The sequence below is a fragment of the Glossina fuscipes genome, unplaced genomic scaffold (assembly GCF_014805625.2).
Source record: "Glossina fuscipes isolate IAEA_lab_2018 unplaced genomic scaffold, Yale_Gfus_2 112, whole genome shotgun sequence".
Lineage (NCBI taxonomy): Eukaryota > Metazoa > Arthropoda > Insecta > Diptera > Glossinidae > Glossina > Glossina fuscipes.
In genome coordinates, this window is record NW_023998455.1 from 4,963,317 (window position 1) to 4,986,866 (window position 23,550).

General features: G+C 36.3%; 4 protein-coding genes across 7 annotated transcripts; 2 read left to right on the top strand and 2 right to left on the bottom strand.

Annotated features, from left to right (window-relative positions):
- Positions 1–137: 137 nt before the first annotated feature.
- Positions 138–9,222, top strand: LOC119639178 (platelet binding protein GspB). Of its 4 annotated transcripts, none has more exons than XR_005247539.1 (6): positions 138–1,644; positions 1,724–1,833; positions 1,899–2,031; positions 2,088–2,541; positions 2,607–6,203; positions 6,325–6,754. XR_005247539.1 is itself a non-coding variant. In XM_038036441.1 (6 exons), exons 1-6 carry the CDS (start codon positions 815–817, stop codon positions 5,903–5,905), a joined length of 4,776 nt encoding a protein of 1,591 aa, XP_037892369.1. In that variant the 5' UTR covers positions 138–814; the 3' UTR covers positions 5,906–6,754. The 4 variants fall into 4 exon arrangements, 3 of the variants coding, with proteins under 3 accessions (XP_037892369.1, XP_037892368.1, XP_037892370.1); XM_038036441.1 differs by having other exon boundaries at positions 2,607–5,820; positions 5,871–6,754; XM_038036442.1 differs by lacking the exon at positions 6,325–6,754 and adding an exon at positions 8,854–9,222 and having other exon boundaries at positions 139–1,644; positions 2,607–5,820.
- Positions 9,223–13,180: 3,958 nt separating this feature from the next.
- Positions 13,181–20,230, bottom strand: LOC119639366 (AT-rich interactive domain-containing protein 2). The gene is made up of 3 exons (XM_038036690.1): positions 15,515–20,230; positions 14,824–15,444; positions 13,181–14,322 (listed from the first exon to the last, which is right to left on the bottom strand). The coding sequence occupies exons 1-3, from the start codon at positions 20,039–20,041 to the stop codon at positions 13,651–13,653; spliced, it is 5,820 nt and encodes a 1,939-aa protein (XP_037892618.1). The 5' UTR covers positions 20,042–20,230; the 3' UTR covers positions 13,181–13,650.
- Positions 20,231–20,436: 206 nt separating this feature from the next.
- On the top strand, positions 20,437–21,569 carry LOC119639416. Its single transcript, XM_038036776.1, has 2 exons — positions 20,437–21,012; positions 21,066–21,569. Exons 1-2 carry the CDS (start codon positions 20,547–20,549, stop codon positions 21,410–21,412), a joined length of 813 nt encoding a protein of 270 aa, XP_037892704.1. The 5' UTR covers positions 20,437–20,546; the 3' UTR covers positions 21,413–21,569.
- Positions 21,570–21,580: 11 nt separating this feature from the next.
- On the bottom strand, positions 21,581–21,950 carry LOC119639417 (probable dimethyladenosine transferase). Its single transcript, XM_038036777.1, has 2 exons — positions 21,725–21,950; positions 21,581–21,658 (listed from the first exon to the last, which is right to left on the bottom strand). The coding sequence occupies exons 1-2, from the start codon at positions 21,880–21,882 to the stop codon at positions 21,619–21,621; spliced, it is 198 nt and encodes a 65-aa protein (XP_037892705.1). The 5' UTR covers positions 21,883–21,950; the 3' UTR covers positions 21,581–21,618.
- Positions 21,951–23,550: the final 1,600 nt, after the last annotated feature.

The following is a 23,550-nucleotide window of genomic DNA, read 5'->3' on the forward strand; positions in this document are numbered from 1 at the left end:
TCGATAACAATTTATTCGATACTTAGGATATGAAAAACAAAATGCAGAATAGATATCAACTGAGAAAAAAATATTAAAAACTGAAAAGAAAAATATTATGAATATCAATTTCTTAACCATAAAAATAAAAATACATAGCTAAAACATTAATGGCATTAGTGTTTTTATATAAATTTATTTGCAAAAATTTCTTTTACTACCATCAAGTGCAACTTTGCAACTCTGTTGTAATGAATGTAGAAAATACGACGAAGAAAATGCGAAAAAGGATACGCTACAACGCAGATAAAATTTTTCTTTACAAAAAATGGAAATTATCAGTTGAATTTGCGTAATTGCTATTAAAAAAATTCCTCTTTTATGCAATAAATATATGTTGCATTAGCTTTTAAGTGTTTAAACACATTGGAACATGAAGAGAAACAGTTGAAATAATTCCAATAAAAAGGTAACGCAAAAAAGTAGAAAAAAAAAAGAAAAAAAAAAAACAAATGAAAAGGTAAAAAGAAAAAGTTCAAAATGTTTTATTATCCAGCAAACGTTGTCGCATTCATTATCGCTTTCGCAGTGTCTTAAAACAGATTAATAAATAAAATTTCGCGATCAACCAAGATTTTTGCACCTAGGATTAATAGTATATAATAAGTTACCGAGAGTTGAGGGTTGAAACCCTCAGTTCTGGTAGAGGATAAGTGCTCTTCTTGTTTTCTTAATTAAGTGTACTGAGAGGATTGTCATTTGGATATAAGGATAACGGCGTAGATTTTTTGCTACCAAAGGGCATATTCGTATACGATAACCTTAAAGCCGCGATATGACAGATAAAAATGGGCAAGGAGGGCAGTGGTTGAAAGGAACAGCTGCAATATCAGCACAAAAACAAATCCAAGGAGGCCCATCTGTGTATGGGTCTGGCGTAACGTTAAGATCATCTCAACCGGCTTCTAATGCTTTTTATGGCGGTGCCAGCGTTGGTAGCCACTCATCCGATAATTTGTCATATGCAGCTAGATTTCAAGCCCCTCCATTAAGTCATCATTCAACAGCATCAACTTCGAATGCAATACCTTCCTCAGTCACCTCCAACGTACCTGCACCCAGCGGATTTGTTCCGCCTCTGTTTACACCAGCTGCTACGCCAACGACATCAGTACTAACATCCAATCCATATGCTGCGGCATCTTTAACAGGTCAAAATTCCGCTTGTACCACGAGCGTATATCAGCAAACAACATCGCAATGCCTGGGACCACAATCAACTCACTTTGGGGTTGAGCAGTTACGACATTTGAACCCACAACAACAGTACGAACTTAGTAAATTGATGGCAGTCTCATTCGGCAATAGCCAATCAAGTACGGTCGTCGACAGTCATCATCCTTCAGCTACATGTAATACGTCTAATGTCCCCCACTCAAATTCAAATACGATATCGCGTCAGTCTCAGCCTGGTGCTGATCAAACTGTATCGGGCGTAATAAGTAGTCAACTTGCTGAACATGTCATAAATACTATTACTTGTGGTAATAGTGCTACCAAATTAGCTACTGCTCCCTCGCATGGTCGATTAATGAGTTTGGGCGTTCATGTACCTGATGATGATAAACTCAAACGGATACAATACGTTGTGGAGACAGGAGTAGGGTAAATATATATATATATATATATATATATATGTGCACATATGCAAAGAATGTATACTTAATAACTGATTTCTTTATAGGGATCATGCTAAGCAACAAATTACGCAGATTTTGGATCGTATTTCTGCTTTAAGACCGGTAGAGAAACTTTTACTTTATTTACGATTACCTGGCGAAACTCCGGAAACCGGTAAGTGATTGTGAAAAAAACTTATTACCTTTAAAATAACAAAGTTCAATTTATTTTGAATATAGATCCATTGCGGCAACCGCAAAATCCTTTAGGCACTCGTTCAGAGATTAATCATACTATTAATTGGGTTCGTACACATTTAGAACAAGATCCACAAGTCTCTATCCCGAAACAAGATGTCTACAATGATTACATGTGAGGGCAATTTGAAAACAAACCAATTCAAAACCAATAATAATTATATTCTACAGAGTCTATTGTGAGCGTTTGGATATAAAGCCTTTGTCCACAGCCGACTTTGGAAAAGTAATGAAACAGGTCTTCCCGGGAATAAGGCCGCGTCGTCTGGGTACTCGTGGTCATTCACGTTACTGTTACGCTGCGATGCGTAAAACTAGTAAACTACCTGCTCCTCATTTACCCACATTTAGTACGACGACAACTACTATGTCAAACGATGCGGATAATGCAAGTGTTGATGATACCGAAGATCAAGACGAGAGCTGGAATATTATCAAAGAGTGGGCAGAGAATATTTTGAACTTTAAAGGAAATGATTTAAAAGATTTAGCCAATCACATCAAAGGAAATACATCGGCGTCGACAGCTGGTAGTCAAAGTGCGTACACGGGAGCTGTTCGAGGGACTAATGTTACTCACAAAAAATATGCACAACGCGAGCCCAAAGAAAAACGTCTTCTAGTGGTAATGATGTAACAATTATCCTTATAAAAATAATTATGTATGTTGAAATATATTTATTTATATAGGATATGGGACCTCTCAAGAAAAGACGTAAAAAGAAGCGAAAAGGTTCATCATCATCAGAATCAAGTTGCAATCAATCTGTTGGAATAGATCGTGCCGCACATCAGCAATTACCGCAAGAGCAATTGCAATTGTCACCGTCTAACAGTTTTCAGAGCAATCAGCAATCCAATTTGTCGCCCGCCATGGACGATGGGCAAAAATCAATGAAAATGATCAAAATTAAACAGGAAGTTTTAGATACACCCAATTACACTCCAATGATGGCACATATGCCACTAAAGTCTTTACAAGATGATAATTGTACACATCCAGATGATCATTCGTCTTTAGTCCATAATCAACAACAACAACAACACCAACAACAACAAATTTTGCCCATGAATTTGGCGTCTGAGAATCGCGGAGGATTAGTGATTGCACCTCTATCAAGTGCTTTTGAGCATGTCCGACCATCTGCTTCGTCTGTGGGTGCAGCGATAAAGAATTTGACTCCAAAAATAATGGAATTGTCGTCAGAAGATCCAATTGTTAGCCTTGCCCCTGCTAATATCACTATTAAGGAGGAAGTCTTGGTAGATGATTATAACACTGCTAATATTTTTTGCAAAAAAGTGCTTAAAGCTCAACAAACCAAAGGCTTTTATGCCAATTCGCCAAAGTCTTCTACTTCTACGTCATTGCCTATCATAACAACAAGTGCATCAACTCCGCCCCCGGTGCCAGCGAGCGTTATTGCAACAACTAATAACAGTCTTGAGCAGGGCGTGATTACTGCTGCTAGCAATTTTTGTATGGGACCACCAACTCTACAAATGGCACCTTCTATCAGTCCATCTAATCAATCATTGCATGAAGACACGCATAACATCACCCAACCGAAAGTTTTGTCGCGCAATTTGCAGCAATTACGTGCCAAAAAATTTATAATGGCTACAACTGCTAATGCGTCAACTTGCGATGCACCCGATTTAAGTGCAGTGAAGGGTGCAGAACTACCTGAGAGTTTAGGTCTACCTAGGGAGCGTGTCATAAGCATTTGCAATATGGATAAACATGAACTCGACGACTATTTCTTACCTGTAGAGGAAGAAAATTCTGAAGATCAAGAAACTGAACTGCTTCAATATTTTCAGATGGGAGACGCTGAGGAAAAATTAGATAAAAATTCTTCCTCTGATGCTATGCGAAACAACATTAACAATCCAACAGTCACAGATTCATCGTCACCACTGACGACAACGCAATCTACATCTACATCAATTACAATAGCGGCAGCGGCAACGACGACCGCAACTACAACTGTTGTAAATAAATTGACAATGCAAACGGTAAGTCATATCACCATACATCCAACATCATTAATTTCGCCGGTGTTGATGGAAAATGGTAATAAAATCATACATACTTCGCTCATGAAAGCGGTTGCCAAAAATCCGAATGCAATTGATGAGTCAAAAACAGTTGTTGCTTCGTCCTTGTTAACGCCATCAGCTGTTGGATTTGCCTCAGCGTCTCTGACACAATTGTCACAAAAGCATCATCATCATCATCATCATCATCATCAACAACAACAACAACAAAAACAGCAGCAGCAGAAAATAGAGTTGCCACAGCAGAATGAAAAGCATACAATTAAAAGGAAAATAAATTTAAACACATCTACTACGCCAGATATTGCTGCGGCTCGTAAAAACTATAGTTTCCTACCGATATCGCCGAATATAAATTCGACATCTTCCAGTAATACTTCTGGCAATAACGCAGGATTTTTTGCAAGTCCCAGCATGTCGCGTTTATTAACCAAACAGCAATCTTTGGATTGTGATTCAAGTGATCCTATGATAGGATCAGGACGACGTAGACGTAGTTACTTTAATGTTACTTCAGCCTCTGCACCACCTAGTCCATCGGTGCTTAAACAACAAAAAGAACAGCAATTCTTTGGCATGCAAAATTCATTTCTCACTGATCAGTGGTTGGGACCTGGTTTACCGGAAAATGCTCATGTCGCTTACAATGGCAATTCATTAGAAACGGGTAACACGGCAGTGCCAGCTGGTATGCTTTCCGATCAAAACTCCTTAGATTTGGATCTCTTTGGTGAGGCGACAGCTACCACAGTTCCCTCGACTGTTAATAATGTTATCTACAATAACAGAAATAATGTGGACGCCATTCTTAATAACAGTACAGCCGCAATGGGCGGCGACGGTAACGATGGCTTCATCTCACTTAACGAAGTTACACAGCGTTCGCAATCGGTACCGCTGTCACAATTGCAACGTAGCCATTCTCCCAGTTTTAATCGTAGCTTTCATGCAAGCACAGTCAATGCTTCAACCACATATTCAGCTTGCGCTTCTTTGGTTCAAACCCCCGTGCCAACCGACTTTGGTGACTCAACGACAATGCTGTCAGAAAATAGTTGCAGTCAGCAAAGTGCTACTATCAAATTAGAAGAGGTAGCGGGGGTGGTTGCCTCAGATTCGACAGCAATACTTGACGATGTAGACGTCAGTGAAATATTGTCTTCACCAGATTTTGTTACGAAATTTTCGAGTATAGCGCAGTCTGGGACAGCAATAACAACTTGTTCCTCGGCCGGATCATCATCAGGTTATAGCAGTGCTGGCCACTTTAACTCGTCATTAAGCAGCTATGGCGGCGGTGGTACGTCTTCGACAGCGGCGTCACGTTCAGTACCTTCTACACCCCTGCCGCATCAAAATCAACAAAATAGTTTTAGTAGTGGACGTCGTTTCGGATACGCCCATTCAATTAGTAAAGGTTCAGAAAATAGATTTGGCAATGCGACCAAAGGGATTGGATATAATGCGAGCATAGTAGGATCCTCACTTTTATCACGTTCCGCATGTGACATATCAAAGTCGATGCCGTCAACACCTATTACTACTACCCCAAGTAGTAGCAGTTTTCGTTATAGCCCGTCAGAGATAACACGCGATTTTCTTATCAATGGCAACACAATCGACGATAGTATAACCTCATCTTTTAACGGAGTAGACAATGAAAATCTTATGGGGTCAGATGTGGTCGGGGTAAATGCGCCCCTGACCAGCGATTCTTTATTATCAGTAGATAACGATTTGGTAAATGGTAGTACAAAAATTGTCGGTTGTCTGAACAATGCTCCTGATTTTACAACGGCACAAACCGATGCAAATCATCTCAATATAACGGGGGGTGGTGTGGGTGAGTCTTCATCAATTATGTTGAGTTCGGATTTATTAGATAATTTATAGAATTTTACGGAAGAGCAAATAAAAGGATCATGTAAACGCCAGAAAACGCTGCAAACCCTACACGATGACAGTATCGATGGTGGCGTTGTAAGTTTGCTGTTAGCAGAAGTTGGCAAATTGTAATTCATTTCAATTACAAGCTGATAACGATCTATATTCATTGAAACAAGTCGAGCATATTTATCAATCTATGGTTTCAGAGAAGTGAATTGAATTTTTTAAATAGAAAGTTGATCGGACGCACAGAAGATTAAGCGACACAACTGATGAACAGATGAAACTGAAAGATGCGTTTCCAGATAATACTTTGCTTTCTGTTATTTAGATACTTAGGTAATAATATTGAAATAGAACTGATCAAAATTGAATGAAAAATTCACTCGGTGACATCTCTCTCTCTCTCTTTCTCTCTTTCTCTTGCTCTCTTTCTTGAATTGATACGGCTAATGATCAGGCTCTTCGCATGAGAGTGCCCGGAATTGTTTGCTGATTAAACTTCGTCAGCTTAGTTAGCAAGCAATCTAAGCAAGCTTGCTTTCTCTGCCCTAACGTTTATTGATTTTTCAATCAATGTTTTCTCGTCCTCCTGCTTTTTTGAATACATTTCTCAGATCCTAAGAATAATTGCTGTTACCATTTCAACTTAAATGCATGGTGTGCATGGTTTACATGACTTTGTTGTTGTGTCTGAAACAGACTTCATTTTAGAATGCGTACAAGTATTATACGAAATACAATGGGAAGCAATGTAGTGAAGAGATCAGCAGCAACAACGCACTATTCAAATGAAATTATTTACTATGATCGTTTTAATTGCTCTTCACTGTATTAGAATTATAAAAAGATAAATGCGTGATGTTTTTTTTTTTTTTTTTTTTTTTTTTTTTTAACATAAAAAACCGATAAACAAAAACTTTGTTACATAAAAATATTTAAATCTTGTTACATTTGAGTTTAGCATTTGAGATACGTTTCCTGTGAAAGTCCATTGCTTTGTGACTATAAATAGCGTTCAATGAAAAGAAAGGATTATAAAGAAACAATAACGTCCTGGACGTCCTAAATGTGTACTGAAATCTTTTTCGTTTTTGTTCATTTGTTTGTTTGTTTTTTTTTAGCACTTTTACGATTTCTATAATATATTCCATATTTATTCTCTAATTCTCTATTTTCTATTCTATCTGACCATCATCGAACGTTTGAAAAAAAATTAATTTTTTTTTTTTATTTTTTTTATTAAATTTTTTTTTTTTTTTTGCCACAAAAGAAATATGCCTTTCTTTCGTTTATTTTTTGTTTTTTTTTTAATGTCGTGTTTAAATGCTTATTTAAGCGCCGCATATATAAATGCTTATATACATGCATATAGTTATTTATTGATGTTTAAAACATTTAATTGTTGTATAATTGATTTATGTAGATATTCATATACAATGTATGTATACAGTGGGGAAGGGTACAAATTTTATTATTATTATTATTATTTTTTTTTTTTTGTTTTGTTTGAAAATCTCCAATGTATGCGATAGAAATGCGCGTAAGACTCGATCATTCTTATTAACTCTAAACTGTTGGTTGTCGAACTGTTCAAATAAATTTTTTTTTTGTTTCAAAAAAGAATATTAGCTTGAAATATTCAAGAGTGTAAAAAGTTGTGTTTAGAAAAGTTTTGAAAGAAGTAAAAGCAAGTCCTTTTGCCTAAACTTTTGAATTGAGTGAGATTTTGAGTGCAGCTGCGGTAGCTTCGAAGCAGTTTCATTAGCAAAACTTGTTTAGATAGTGAAAGGAAAATTTTTCATATCGTCTTTGGTCAAAATCAAATTTTGATTCAATTAAACCGACTTGTTGTCTTACTAAGGCGATTATAGCATATAACAAAAGAATTGAAAACATCCTACGATTCGTTATTGCAATGGCTTAGTTTTGGACTTGAAATTTTTATCTAGTCACAACGAAACCAAAGCTAAGATTACAGCAAATAGTTTTAAACTTACTTAAAGAACTTTTCGCGCCCCCCACTCCATCCCCATCCCCATCCCCATCCCCATCCTTCCCTCAAACAATTTTCATTGCCTGAGTGATTAATTTAGAACAGTTTGCTACGATAGTAATCAAGATTAAGATGATTTTAGCATAAGTGAGATTTTTTTCAAATTTGTATGAATACAAAACTCATCCCTACTGTCTATAACAGATTGTTAATCTTTATATGTAGTTAATTAATGTAATTAAAATTTTTTAGGTTATTCACGTCATAAATAATTTTCTTTAATACTTTGAGCATCTACGGCAAAGTTTGCCAACATTTGTCCAAATGTCTTAAAGAAAAGCTCTTAAATAGCATTATAACAATATAGGAATAAATTTGCGAAAACACATCACCTGCAGTGAAGAGAACGTGAGCTCAAACTAGTCAAACAAGTCGTCAAATCGATAGACATATCTGACAGGTCAGACCCAGAGACAAAGCCAGCAATTTATATCAATTAATAGCAGCAGCAACATTGTTCATATCGTATCATATACATGCATATATATATATACATATGAGAAAATCAAACACATACCGAAGGTTGTTGTTTAATTGAGTGCTGGTTAGCAAACAACGCCGGATAAAGTATCGGTATCGATTAGCCATTTAGATAAGGGAGATAAGGGAGAGCCACCACCGATTGAATCTTGTATGCGATCAATTCTATTTGAGTTTCACTATCGGGAACAAAATATCATTGTCAACGGCAACGTGTTTTTCATTCAGTTAAAACAACAACAATAATTTCTTCATATCATTTTTCACAATGAAAAATACTATCTATATATTATACGATATTGATTTGATATTCTTCACTTTGACTTTTTGACCATGACTGCGCGTTTGATTTTTGAATCGTGTGCACAGCTAAAAAAACTTGCGCCGTATAATCGAAATTATTCTTTTAATTATTTATTTATTGTTTTTTTTTTTTTTTTTTTTTTGTTTTAGACTAAACGAATGAAAGGTGTGACTTATGTTCAAAATGTATCTATCTATCCATCTATCTATCTATCTATCTAACCGATGGGCCATACACACACACACACATACAATCTATGCTAAGAAAGAATAATTGATATGAAAAAAGCCTTTAGCTTTAAGTGCTCCTCTATATCGTTGAAGCATCATATATTGGAGTTAATGTTAATGTTATTGAATTTCTTGAAAATAATTCTTCTTCTTCATTTGATTTGATTAAAGACCGAATGTGAAAGACCACATTTGACCGGCGTAAATGACTTGAATTACGTTAATCTTTCATTTTTTGTTTTTTTTTTTTTTTTTCGTTTTTCCAAACAATTATGCTTCAAAAATAACAATAAAAAAGAGAAAAGAAAAAAAAAACTAATAATAATGAACATTTACAAGACATAAAAAAATTTTTTTACAAAACATGTGCTAACAATAAACTTTTTTTATTGTTACACAAAGTAAAAGTAAAAATAGAAATTTACATCTATGGATAAAAAATATTATTAATTTTGTTAGCGAATATACATAATAAATATTATTATAAATGAGTCAAGTTGAGAGAAAATGTTAAGATCTAAATGTGCCTCAGGCTTATTCTAATGATAATATCAGAGAGAAAAAAAAAGGGAAAAAGAATAAAATAAATAAAGTGAAAAATAGCTTAATAAAAAATCAATATTCTTATATAAACATTACAAGAAATGACATTTACTTACAAACATACATACACACACACACACACATGCATACATGCATGCATGCATTCATACGTACATATACATTTGTATATATATATGTGTATATATATATATATATATATATATATGTATAGACAAACATATAAAACATATAAACTTTTATATATATATAAAAAATGTGCTAAAAAACATATTTTATTGTACGCAGAAATATCTAGTACACGATAGCAACACTCGTATACACATACATTAAACACTATTCGTAAGACGAATGGAATACAATACCATGTTTTAAAAACGATGTACACAAGTATATATATATATATATATATATATATATGTACCTATATACTTAAATATCTGTAAACAATTTGGAAAACACCAATATTTTGTTTCGTTATATTCTCCCTTGTTCTGTAATATATTTATAAGCTTTAAGCATTTAAAATTTCTTTCTGTTATGTACATATATATGGGTGTGTATATATTTTATATATAACTTTAGTTTTAATTATAAAAGAATTTTGTAAATATTACTTAACTTCTTTGTTATAAATCCTTTTTTCTTTGCCTTCTTTTTTTTTATTATTACCTTTCATACTCATCAACTTTTTTTGCTTCCTATACAAGAAAAAAAAAAAAAAAAAAAATAAGGAGACATTTGGAATAGTTTTTTTTTTTTTTTTATTTAAATATTTTCCCGTTAGATGATCAACTGGCACATCTATCAATGCCAATGAGTTCATCGGTCCACCAAAATTAATCTTAATCCTAACATTTTTCATAAATAGCAGACGGTTACGGGTTGAATACTGAATAACGAGTAGCGACTTCGAATCAGTTCGAATGCAAAACAATGTAATCGAGAAGTATCCGAATTTGGTCAATTGATCGTTGGAAGCGTTTCTTTTAATTTTAAACGTTATAATAAAAGTTGATGAATATCGAAAGATTCGGTTCATACCGAATGTAAATGCTGATCAAGAAGTATCTGCAAGTTGTTACTACTGCAATTACAAATAATATCTTTCGGAATAATTGCAGTGCCACATGGGGACAAGTTTTGAAAAATTTTTGGCAAAGATGCTCTGAAAAAAGCCTGCCAAAGCCTTGAGTAATAAAAAAAAAAGTTGAAGATAAAACTGGTGAGAAAATTAAATTAAAAATTTTTCTTTGTGGATCACATCACGGTCTTCGAAATCGATCGATTCTCAACATATTTTAAAAGAGAAATGTAGTCGTAATATGTTTTAAAGCCAACAACAATTTTGCATGCTCTTTAATGGGCCTGTCTAATTGGAATTGAAACGAAAAGATAAATTCTGAATGGATAAAAATGGAAAACGATTTTGATATATGGCATATTATGTAAGCAATTTTTATACCCTATACTCCTTGTGGCGTTTCTATGGATGTATGCAATACCCAGAAGAAGGACTTTTTTCCACTTTTTTTCATTGGTCTAAGTTTGTCTGTTCATCTCTCTATAATGGCTGACTTGCTTTCCTGTGTTCAGCCTCAAAGTCGGAAATGCATGAATAACTATATTAAACGAAGTGGTGTAGGGTGTTTAATAATGGACTGCGTTGTACTTTAGCGTTTTCAATTGTTCTCGAAAAAGCATTGATCATATCGCCTTAAAATTACACAGTCACATCTCACAATTAAGTTGGCGATAACTGACAGAAGCTGAAGATTCCGACTATGGTGGATAGAGACTTCAAAGAATTCAATAACGAGATCTATAAACCAGCTCAATTTTTCTCGTTTTAGTTTATCATCGATTCTTCATTCATTTTAATTCATTTTTGTTACTTTTATTCAACAAATAAACTTTTCGTTTCTATTATCCCATAATTATTAGTTCAAAGGCGACAATGTTTACCAATGGTTACCGGTACACCATTTTATTCAAAAGAAAAAAAAAAAAACGCGATGATAACCTCCATATATTGATTTATACAAAGGTTTGCTACGTTTCTTTCTTCCTTACAAAAAAAAGTTGGAATATAACTAAAAAAAAAAAAGAAAATATTCATAATTATTGAAGAAATGTTTTAAAATAAATGAAAAATAAATATTGCCATATAAGTAATTGTACAACAAAACTAATAAATATATCCTCAAGACCAGAGCATATTCGTACTCAATCATTTGTATACAAATTCCAAACCAGTGAGAAAATACAAATTCCATACAACTGAAAAAATACAAATTCCACACAACTGAGAATGTTTGAATACGTTTGTTTACAATTCTCGATCGTTTTGCATGAGCTCTGCTGAAATATATATATATAATCTAAGGCGTATATGTGGAAAGCAAAGATAAGGATTTAGCAAAGCTATCCATTTGTCTTGCAAGCTTACAACCACAAAACTTGGTTTAGGGCATTTTCTTTAAGTTAAAGTTAAAAGTCAATTAAATAATGGTTTCATAGACATGAAGGGAATAATGAAAACAGAGGTGTTAAGTAATTTTAACAACAAGCAAGATGATAGCACGTAAAACCAGAGAGATATTAAGATAGTTAGAAGCAATTACATTATATTAACTGATCACAGGATACATCTCAGCGAATTTACGGTTGTTGATTTGCCGAATAGAAGAAGAAGACGAAGAAATTATATATGTTAATAAATAACGAGCATGACAAAGAAAAAAAAGAGAAGTATGTAGAATTTGATAATTGAAAAAGATAATAAAGAGATAGATGTCATTTTGATGGAAGTTAAAGTCGTTTTGGTGGACTGCGTTGCATAGTTTAACAGACATATAACAACGATTAAGCAAATTAGCAAGAAAACAGATCGAATACGAAAAGCTGATTAGTTTCGAACATTTCGTGAAATTGAATTACTTTTATATAAATTCGGTAATAATTTTAATCGCTTTTTTACTGAATGAAAAAAACCTATCTTAAGATTTGTCGTTGTTAACATTGCTTTCGTTTTTAACATCTCTGCTTTTGCGCGGCAACACTTGAGTTTGCTTTTAAAGTATCTGTTTCTTCATGTTAACATTTTCGTTGCGAAGAAATAAACGGAATAAAGCGCAGGCGTTAACAAGAGAAGTGGTTAATCTTTAAATCTTTAAGTTGTTACCCTATGTTTATGTTTTTTCGATAAAGTATCCATAAATTTCAATATGATTTGCACCAAAGCTTTAGTACACTTAAACACAGTCCTTTCTTTTCACCAAAATAGTGGCCTGTATTTTTCTTTTTAAGTTTTGACTTGACTGGTAAGAAGAGATTTTAAAAAACAGTGAGTGAATCCAATTTGGCTTCAAAAAATTTAGATATATAATCTATATAATATATTTAGAAATACAATTTTATTTATCAAGTGTAGGCCACAATATTCATAGGTTCAAATCTCAAGTGCTTCCACATCCATTCTACGATGTTTTTAAAGTTCTGATACTTGATTCGCTAATTGAAGTTTGCTTTCTATATAAGACTCTTCTATTTCTTTCATGGTCATTAAAGATTTCTTATCAGCCTCCTTTTGGGTTTCATGCTGTTGCAATAATTCCTGTAATTTTCGATTTTCTGCATATGATTCTTGAAGTTAAATGAAAATAAAATAGAATTTTGCAATGACCTTATCGTCAATTATAATATGTTTATATAGTGAGTCTTATTAATATTGGGTTTTTTCGTTTGACTAAACGCTTGTTATATCCAATCCTTCTTCTTCTGTTATTCAGCAAATTAACAATCGAAAATTACATTAGGCGACCTTATGCGAATTATTTATAAAGCACGATCAAATTAATAAACTATAATGAACAGCAAGCGTTACATTTAGACTTTAGATATTCTAGCTGTCCACTAAGCAGTGAATTGTATCGATTTATTTTAAAATTTCATCTCTTTAAACTTAAAATAGCATTGCTATGCTATGTAAAATCATCAAAACGAAAAGAACTTCGATCATTCATCGTTCGCAAGAAAATCGATATAGTTTTGGTAAATCTAATAAAAAGGATTTAATAAAAATAAAAACACTTTTAAGCTTAATTCTAATATGCCTATAACGTAGAAACAAATCAAATGAAAGGTTGCCTTCAGTTAGTTATTCAATTCAGCCAAAATGTTCGATATGGTTCCGCTTGACTCCACATTACTCAGAGCAATGCTAGCCAAGTGCGGTTCATAACGCCGTACGCTGCGTTTAGCAGTCGTTGTGTATGTAACTAAATTTCGCAGAATTAAGGCAGCAGTTAGACGAATACTTTTGGTGACGGGACCCTCGTTTTCATCCATGAGTTCCTTCGCATTGACAAATTCAGCTGTATGCCTTTTAATGGCTTGTAAGGCGGAAGGCCCTGTTATGGGGGCTTGAGCCTGGGAATTAGAGGATGAAGAAGATGGCGATGTGGATGAAGAATTTGCGGTTTTTTGACTTTGTTCCATGTTGCGTACGATTGTTACCGGCGGCTTAATAGGATTTATATTATGAATTCCGGTGGCTAAACGTCGTTGTACAGCAGCTCGCAAACTTTCATGGGTTAAATGACGTTCGATTAGATGTGTCATTAGTGCGAAACGCTTGCGTGGTATACCGTCACAAAGTCCGGGACCTACACCCCACTGACAAAATATTTCAGCTACCGGATCCAAATGATCCGGAGCATGTGATGTGCAGACATGATATTGCAAATCATTAATAGATTTGAATTTATATCGCGGACAATTCCGCCAATCACATATATATAACCATTGAGCGTCAGCAGCCGACAACTGGAAAATATAAAAAATGTGCAAATAAATATGCAAGTGAGATAATCATTTTCACTTCAATCTTTATGAGTCACTGAGACATTCTCAGCATGGTCGATGAAATTTTTATAATGGCCGAAAGTAATTTTATTATTGTCGGGGAGATTCTCATCGTGATCGGAAGGAATTTAGTCATGGTTGGAAGGAATTTGATCATTGTCTGGGATATTTGCATTTATTGAAAACAACTCTGTGCTCTCTCTATTCTCAATAAAACGAATATATTTTTTAAAAAGAAATTAAAAAAATTAAAAATTACAAGAAAAAATTTGTGAAACATTTACATAAAACTGAAAGAAGAAAAAAGCCAACCTTACCTGATTTTTTATTAACATAGATTTTATTTGTATACATTTTTATTATTCAGTTAGAATTTTTGCACAGAAATGCGCAGATTTGCTTTCAATAAATGCAAATCCTCGACCATGAAAAATTTCCCCGAAAATGAAAACTTTCCCTTACCTGATTGCTTTGCTGCTGACTTATCGATGTTTGCGTCTGCGGTTGCGGTTGCAGTTGCAGTTGTGGTTGTGGTTGTGCTTGCGGTTGTTGTTGAGGCTTTTGTGTATTATGTGCCGATAGCGCGGCGGCCTGTCCGCCAGTAGTTGTTGGAGCTGGAGTTATGATTGTATTAGACGTCGTATACGTTGTTTGATTGCTACTTGTTGTTGTCATGGCGATAGAGGAAGATGTCTGAACTTTGGGAGTGTTAGGAACCGGTGTACTTCCAGCGTTTGTTGTCGCGGCTACATAAGAGGTAATAACTTTAGATACCTCGTCTTTTCGCTGAATTTCTTGTGGTGAATGAGGCTTTTGCGTTGTGTGATCACTAGGCGCTGTTGTTGTGGCGTTTGGCGTAGCTGGCGCCAAAGGTGGCGGTCCTAGTCCTATATTCGCGCTCGTAGGTAACTTAACTACCGGAAGTGAGGGTTTTGCAACTGCTGTAGATCCTCCCGCTACAGTCGGCCGTTTAACATTTCCAACTACACTGCTTGCAGTAACGGGTACAATTGTTGTTGTTTGTACAATTGCAGCCGATTGGTTCACTGTTTTGCTTTGCGTAATAGTGGTTTGCTCCGGTATCTGAGAATTTAAATGTGTAAAATATAATATATTTACGTTCCTGACAAACTTCATTACGAAAATCACAAACCTTTGGTGCTATTGTCGTTGCTTGCATTACACCTGGTGTTTGTACTAGTGGTACCGAAATTTTCTGCTGTATAATTGAAGGATGCTGCTGTTGTTGTTCGATAACATTCCGTATTTGTTGTTGTACTTGCTGTTGCTGCTGTTGTTGTTGCTGTATGTGCGGTGGTGCAGGTGCTTGTGGTTGTGTGGTGATTATTGTCTGCGAATTCAGCTGGCATTGGTGTGGTGGCGGCTGAGTTTGAGTGATCACTGTTTCTTTAATTTCAATAGCTCGGCCTCCGCCTAATAACACATGCCTCTTTTCAGGCGCAGCGCCAGAAATTATGTGTTGTTGAATAATGGACTGATGTTGCTGCAATTGGGGTATCGCTACCGGCGCGGCATTTGGGGCGGGCCCGGCTTGTAAAATTGATACGGTTTTCCCTATACGCGATATGGTGGTTGGCTGCGGTGGCGGCGGTTGCTGGGGTTGTGCTGGCTGATGCAACTTTATCGTAGCCGGTATTTGGTTTAATTGATTTAGAAGTGATGGAGAAATCTGGCCAGCGGTTATCTGCTGAGGTTGTTGCATTTGTTGTGTAGTTTGTATAATTTGTCGCGGTATGAGATTTGCTGGTTGTCCTGCACCTACTGGCACATGTTGTATATGTGTAGCTGCTCCCGTTTGAGGATTTATAAATATTTGTTGCGGTGTCTGAGGTCTCTGCGTGACAAGCACTTGTTGACCTTGCGACGTAGTCATAATCATTTTCTGACCAGCCCCTGCCGCATTGGTTATTAATTGCTGTTGCGTCGATGGGCCTGACAAAGTTTGCTGCTGCAAAATAATAATAGTTTTTGTACCAGCCGATTGTTGTTGTGGCGTATGAGTAACTAAAACAGTTTGAGTTGGCTGAGGGGGCGGCGGAGCTTGCGTTTGAGGTGTTGCCTGCTGCGCTACTAAGTATGTTTGACCTTGCGGATTCGTGGCAAGCACGTATTGGGTCTGTTGCGGTTGAGTGGCTTGTTGTATAACCTGTTGTATAATTTGGGCAGTTGGTTGATTGGACTCCAGTGGCTTCTGTTGCAAGATCACTGGCACTGTTTGCAGCCCCTGATCGGTTTTTATAGTTGCCATGGCATTAGGCAGTTGTGGTGTTTGCGGTGTATTCGATTGAGATAATTTTATTTGCGATGCTTGATTAGTTTGAAACAATAACTGCCGTTGTACGTTCTGTAGTGTGCTTGCTGGATTCGAAGCTTGCATCTTAGTTGGTAATATAAGTGGCGTTTGCAACGATTGCTGTTCAATGGATAATTGCGGAGATTGCGTGACGGGTGGTATATCATCCAAATCTTCGTCTTCCAAAATAGATGCGGCCATTTCCGCATACAAATTAGCTGCATTCTTTGATGGGGTAACTTGTGTTTCTTCCTTCGTCACATTCACTTCCATGGGCGGTCTTTTGCTGCCAGCTATGATGCTAGCGTCCGATTCATCGAGCTTCCGTTTGCCTTTGCCGCTGCTTAATAAAGGTGAATCGACCATTTTTTTATCAAGAATATCGACAAGCATTTGGTTTGCCAATATAATTGGACGGCCATTCGCATCTTTCGCCACGTTATTGCCACTAAGCGGTGCTAATGGAGGTGGTACTGAGTCTGTTATAGTTTTCTTTTCTACGGTCATCTGAGGATTCAAAGGTTTGATTGTTGTTTGTCCCACTTTTACGGGTGTATTCTGCATGAGTGGATTATTTACCAAAGCACTGATGGCTGTGCTGGCTACTTTAATGGGCTGAGTCATCACAGATGCTTGTGTTCCACTTGTGTTAGTCGCAGAAACACTCGTTGTTGTCATAGATGGAATTGCGGACGTCAGCAAAGTACTCGTAGTTGTACTGATCAACGTAGAGTCCTTTTGCTTTTGCTGCCTTTGATTTACTTTATTGGCTAACAGACTTTTAATGAATGAAGAAGGCGTTTGCGGTGGATTGGCGGTAACTTCCAATGAAGTTTGCGTTGTTTCAGGCGTGTTTATATAACTTTTAGATGCGGCTTCTTGCGGTTCATCAATGTCCATTTTTTCAATCACTTTACTGGCGTCAACAGGATCAGTGTTTGATTGCAGACTAGGCGTTTTCACTATGTTGACTAATGTATCATTAATGTTGCTCGGACCAGGACAGCTAAATTCTTTTGCTGCAGTTTCGATAGATATTGCAGGCGAATCTATTCCCAAGGTGGGTAGGCATGACTCTGGCTTAATTTTCTTTTTAATTTTTCGCAATGTACTCGATATATCTCCTATTTTCGGGGGACTGCAACCTTGTAGGTTTGAAGGGGCAACGGTTTTTCCTTGTAGCGGCAAAGGTTGAGCTCTCATGCGTACAGTTACATAGTGAAGACCGGATAATTCGGTGCCGTCTGCTTTTCTCACCACAACTGGACCAACAGTATTGGTAAATAATAATCGAACTAACCGAGGAAATTGTACGTGATTGACTATGGAATGCTTCCCAGACTTTTGACAATACGCAAGGTACATACGATACAATTCTTGTTGCTCGATATGACTTTCAACATTCGAGGTTCGTTCGAAAGTGGCACCTAACCAAGCCAGAGCGTACTGCTCATCATCTTGTGTACAACTTTGTGGCACTGGCAATCCAGTGCTTTGCTCAATAGTAACGCTGCCGCTGCCAGATCCGCTTGCGTCTGCACTATCCATTTGTTGCTGCTGCTGCTGAGGTGGGGGGGCCATTAATTGCGGTTTTATTTGAACTGGATTTTGGGGGGGATTAAATGTCGGTAGCGGTTGATTTTGAATTGTGGCCACGTTTTGCAAATTGGCAATATTCTGTGCAACCATTGGCAGCATATTGCCTGGTATAGTTTCAATTACTCTCATTAATATGCATCCGTCTGGGCCGTACGATTGAGCTTCAACTGTTATTAATGAAACTAATTGATCTATGATGCCTTTAACGTGCATAATCAAATGACAGCTTTTCGTACCCAATGAAGTTAGCGCATAAATAGTTTCCAAAGTAAAAATTAATAGCATGATGTCATTTAAGGAAAGAAACAATGCGGCGGTTTTGTAGAAATTTAAATTCAAACATTTCAGCACATAATCTTCATTACTGTCCTTTTGGCACAGCTTATACAAAATCTCCAAACAATTTATTATTACAGCGCGATCTGCACTTTCTACGCCGTCGCACAAAGTAGCCATAAAGCTACGGGACAAATCATCCAATGTTGGATCATATAACTCTAACTCGGTAGCAATATTTCCAGCGATCTCTAATGCCTGTATATGAATATTGCTCCAACGAATATTACTACTCATTACCAGGAAGCGCAAGAATGCTCGGTTTTTCACAAAAACGGTAACATTCTCTTCAAAAAAACTTAGATTTCGGAGAATTGATATAACTTGCAAAACACGCTGTCCGATATAATCTTGGGTGCCCAGACCTCTGCCCAAATTAAAAAAACTTGATTCCATACATTCGTTTTGAAATGCTTTTAAATCTGTTTTATGGGCTTCAACGTCGTCGACGTCGTCGACCGGCGTAGTATCTCGTACAGCTTGTTCATCTGTGTACAGGTCGAGTATTTGAGGACGCCCGTGTAAAAGATCTTGCCAGAAAGCATGTAAAGAATGCCGACGTACTCCACAGTATACATGCTCAAAAAGCTTGCGGGTAGAGTAGTCCGAAAAGATGCCGGTGTGTGCTAACAGTCCATCTAGCAATTTGGGATATTCATTCAAACGCAAAGTGTGTTTACTTTCGTTCGCCATAAGAGTACACGTGTTAATAGCAAAATCTTGTTCATTCGGTAAAGGAGACAAAAGAGATAACATGAGTTTCTCATAAGGGGATGCTTTATATAAATCAGTAGACAATTTAAATTGTCTTCGCCTTTCTGTGCTTACAATATGCTGGCGGTAGTTATAAGTCATAGACACATTATTGATATTGGACACATTTGCAGAACCATGCAAACTTGATGGATAACGTGGTCGGCCGCCCCTTCCTATCAGTTCAGATAAATCCGACGATTCCAATGTGTCAATTTTATCCGGATCTTCTCCAAAAAAATTTTGCCGCTCATATTTTTCCAAAATACGCCGATAAATATACTTTAGAGCAGCAGTTCCATTAACGCATTTTTCCTTTAAACCTAATTCGGGCAAGATTTCTTCCCATTCGTCTCTCATGTTTACCTTCTGAAAGCCGCCACGTTCGGTAACCTCACAGTAAAGAAGATGTAAATTTACTTCCCGACCGCTAATTTTTGGCATTTGAACAGGAGTATTCCGTTTCTCATGGAATTGCTGCAAATCCTTGTAAAATTCTTCTGGAGGCTTGGCAGACAATTTACCTTTACCGGATCCGAGTTGACTGTCGGCTCTTTCAATCTTTTCTTCATTTTTTCTCGCTCTTAATGGGGTGGCATTGTTTGTGGCACTTTCAACTGCGCTTACACCGCATTCAGCCTCATTTCCAAGAATTTTCGCAGCTTCAGTTAACAACATGTTACGCACTTAATAATTTTTTAGATGGTTTTTTATTATTTTTGTCTATTAACTTTCATTTTTGTATTAAAAATCGCGAAAAGCGTGAAAATGCCGCCTATGAAAAATATGTTCCTGACTTGCCAACTTGGTACATGAGTAAAATAAACAAAATATTGGTAACACTACTGTCGAAAACAAATGCTTGCTTTTATTAAATGCGTTGCGAATTGATAATTGATAACACTTTCTTAATTAATTAGGCAATATTTTTTTTAAACTTAGCTAACAAGAAAATCTTATTTGTTAAAATTGTTGAATTTGCAAACATTTAATATAACGCTTACCACATTTTTTGAGGAAAAATTGTTGTTGTGGCAACTCTTAAACCTCTTTTTTTTTTTCTTCTTTTTATATTAAGCAAATATTTACGTTAATGTGTTTTTATGCATTATTGTGCAAGAAATCTTTATTTCATTAAAATCAAAAATCGGAGAATTAATAAGAACTCACTTTAAGATCAAGAATGGTTCTACGAGCCTGCGCTTATAAAGATTGCGAAAACTACATTCTAGATGGTGCCCGAAGTGGCAAATTTACATTGTTTCAATTCCCTAAAAATCCGGAAAGATTTCAGAGATGGCTAGAGTTGGGTCAAGCTCCGACAAATTTGCCAAATTCCTCATATCAATATTGTTCTGACCATTTCGATAGTATATATTTCTCGCAGAGTGGTCGCCGGATTGCACTGGTGGGATTAGCTGAACCATTTCCTTACGTTAAGGCGACTCTCCCCGATATTAATACAATTAATATTACAAATGATCTTCAATTTTATGAGGATAACGCTGGCGCACTCGTTGGTTACGAATTAACAGAAGATTGTCACGGTAACGATCAGGAGCAAGATATAGTTGTCTCCACTGTACAAGAAGATGAAGATGATGGCATTATGAAAGTAAACGAAACTAAAAGAGATAATAACTTTTCGGGTTAGTATATACTTAAATTAAAATTCAATAATATTGTACAATTTTCACTATAGGTACTAAAAGAAAACTTTTAAATGAAAGTAATATACGTGAACATAAAAAAAAACTTTCGAAAACATATGCAGTTTCAGTGGAAGACTTTGTAGGAACAGCGGCTGATATTTCAGATTCAGATGAGCATTTAGAAAACGATATTTCAAGCGAAATATCTGAAATTGATGCAGCCTCTTTGATCGACAATAAAGCCGCCGTGACTACATTTATTTATAAAGGAGAAGAATACGTTCAAATGTCTAAAGAGTACTATGTCAAGGAAAAAATGGAATTGCTAAAGCGGTTACATAAAATGAAAACTGCTATTAGATCGATTAAAGGGATATTAAGAGCTACTGAAACTTAATGTAGCCTATACACGAATTGTTTGCATATCTTTTTTTTAAAAAAAGAAAAGCAAATTTTATTTTTTATAAACACAAACTATAGTCATCGCTTTGGTTTTATTAAAATGTATACCTTCCGAATTAAAGGCTAATAATAAACGCATGAAATCATCCAAATCCATTAAACGTGCTCTTGTATTCGCCATATTGAGCTACTCCAATATATTTATTGCTTTTGCCGGCATGTCAAAATTTCCTTCAATGGGCTGAAATTTAAAGTCCTCAGATCATGTTTCCGCCATGTTTCCTGTTGTACATGCCACCTTGCTTACCTTATTCCTTTGCGATAAGTGGCCGCTAGAGTTTTATCCTTACGCCGAAAGACTACGCGTGTTAAACCATCCCATTCTGTAAAATTTACTGGTGGCGGTGAATTCTTTGGTTCCAAACTACGTTTTCTTACAAGCATGATTTGGGAAGACTTTCGCATTATCCAGTATGCAGATCACGTAGCCTAAAAAAGGAAACAAAAGTATCAAGTAAGCATCCAGGCGCAGACTAAATAGCAAAAATTAGTACCCATGTCCGAAGAAGTCAAAACGTTTGCAACGCCCAGAAGGAAGCTTAAGAGAGTCTACAATACAAAGTCTGATCAGCATCAAATTTTAAATTTATTATCACACAAAAATGCGGTTGACGTAAGGAAAATCAAACTCACATTTGCAATTTGTTCCATTTTCCATATAATAAATAAATGTAATAAATGTAAATAAATAAATGTAATTTTAATAAATTGTTTATTTTAAACATTTTTTTGTCGAATAAAATTATCAAATATAAAAATTGTTCATTATATATCATAGCAGCGATTAGGGTTTCCTTCTTTAAGATTTCAGCAAAAGCAAATCATATGATTATTCGAGTTGATGTAGCACAAGCAAGTATCATCATTACTTACGATGTTTCAATCACGAAAATAAACGAAATGTGGTGAGATTTTATTTTCACGATTATTGCTATTTATTGGGGGAAATACCAGTAGAAATAGATTGTGGAGAAGTACCGGAAGATGTGATTTGTGAGGAAATACCAGTAGTAGAAGAGGTACAGATGGACACAGATTACGAAGTTTTTTTAGGGTTTGAGGAAATGGACAAGAGATTTTCACAGGAGAAAGTGACAGGGGAACAAACGGAGGGACAGACAAATGAACAACCATTTAGCATAGAAAGCTCCGATATTATAGATTTTAGTTACAATGTAAATAGATACATTAACGATATAGAGGACGAGGAACCGACAACGTCTGCGAAGACAGCACGGAGGCGGACGGATCGACGCCTTGAACCCGCCGTAAACCCAGATGAAGGCCAGGGAGTAGAAGAAGCTAAGAGTGGTGCCAGACATTGAGGCACTGCGAGTACAACTACACTTCGATGAAGTGTACACCGACCAAACATTAGCATATTCTAGATCCGAAGATGGGCTGTATGAACGCGAATATGTCCTAAACCAAAAATTAACGCAGACGGAGGATTACCGGACGGTAATTGTCTTCGGAATGCGCAGCTTGTTGACGGCGTTCAACATGATACTCAGCGCCTATCCTATCACCCGCTACAGAATTTTGTGGCAAGGGTTTAACGTGGGTTCCTGCCTGAAAGGTTTAACCCCACGGTGGCCCAAGCCACTTTTAAGCGTACTACGCCCTCTGGCGAGTTAGACAATCACCCGCTACAGAGGGAATCTAGAACTATTAGAGGAAAATTTAAGAATCGCAGAGGAGATCGGGCTCGATGTAAAAGCGGTGGTCTGCGAAAGGAGCCACCAAAATCGCAAGGCAATAAAGATTTCCGCAAGCAATTATACAGCCGTACACATGTATGACTATATAAACATCCTGGATGCAAAGTAGCTGCGCGGAACGCGCCCATCTGGGAACACCGGAAGAGGAGAGGCGCCAACTTGTTAATCACCTCACCCAGAAATATGGCAGAAATAGCCCAATTATTCACACCAGCAATGCCAGCAATGTTGAAAATAGCAATTGAACGCGGAATCATTGGTAGTGCCATAGAAGTTCGGAGGTATGAACTTTTCGCCACTATAACAAAATCCAACTCAATTTTTCACAGCGGCAAAATTAACAGCACCAATA

Coding starts and splice junctions, on each gene's coding strand:
- LOC119639178 (XM_038036440.1), top strand. CDS start 815: ATGACAGATAAAAATGGGCAAGGAGGGCAGTGGTTGAAAGGAACAGCT. Junction 1,645..1,723: donor GTTGTGGAGACAGGAGTAGG/GTAAATATATAT, acceptor ATTTCTTTATAG/GGATCATGCTAAGCAACAAA. Junction 2,032..2,087: donor GATGTCTACAATGATTACAT/GTGAGGGCAATT, acceptor TATATTCTACAG/AGTCTATTGTGAGCGTTTGG.
- LOC119639366 (XM_038036690.1), bottom strand. CDS start 20,041: ATGTTGTTAACTGAAGCTGCGAAAATTCTTGGAAATGAGGCTGAATGC. Junction 15,445..15,514: donor CAACGACAATAGCACCAAAG/GTTTGTGATTTT, acceptor TTAAATTCTCAG/ATACCGGAGCAAACCACTAT. Junction 14,323..14,823: donor GTCAGCAGCAAAGCAATCAG/GTAAGGGAAAGT, acceptor TATATTTTCCAG/TTGTCGGCTGCTGACGCTCA.
- LOC119639416 (XM_038036776.1), top strand. CDS start 20,547: ATGGTTCTACGAGCCTGCGCTTATAAAGATTGCGAAAACTACATTCTA. Junction 21,013..21,065: donor AAGAGATAATAACTTTTCGG/GTTAGTATATAC, acceptor TTTTCACTATAG/GTACTAAAAGAAAACTTTTA.
- LOC119639417 (XM_038036777.1), bottom strand. CDS start 21,882: ATGCGAAAGTCTTCCCAAATCATGCTTGTAAGAAAACGTAGTTTGGAA. Junction 21,659..21,724: donor ACTTATCGCAAAGGAATAAG/GTAAGCAAGGTG, acceptor TTTAAATTTCAG/CCCATTGAAGGAAATTTTGA.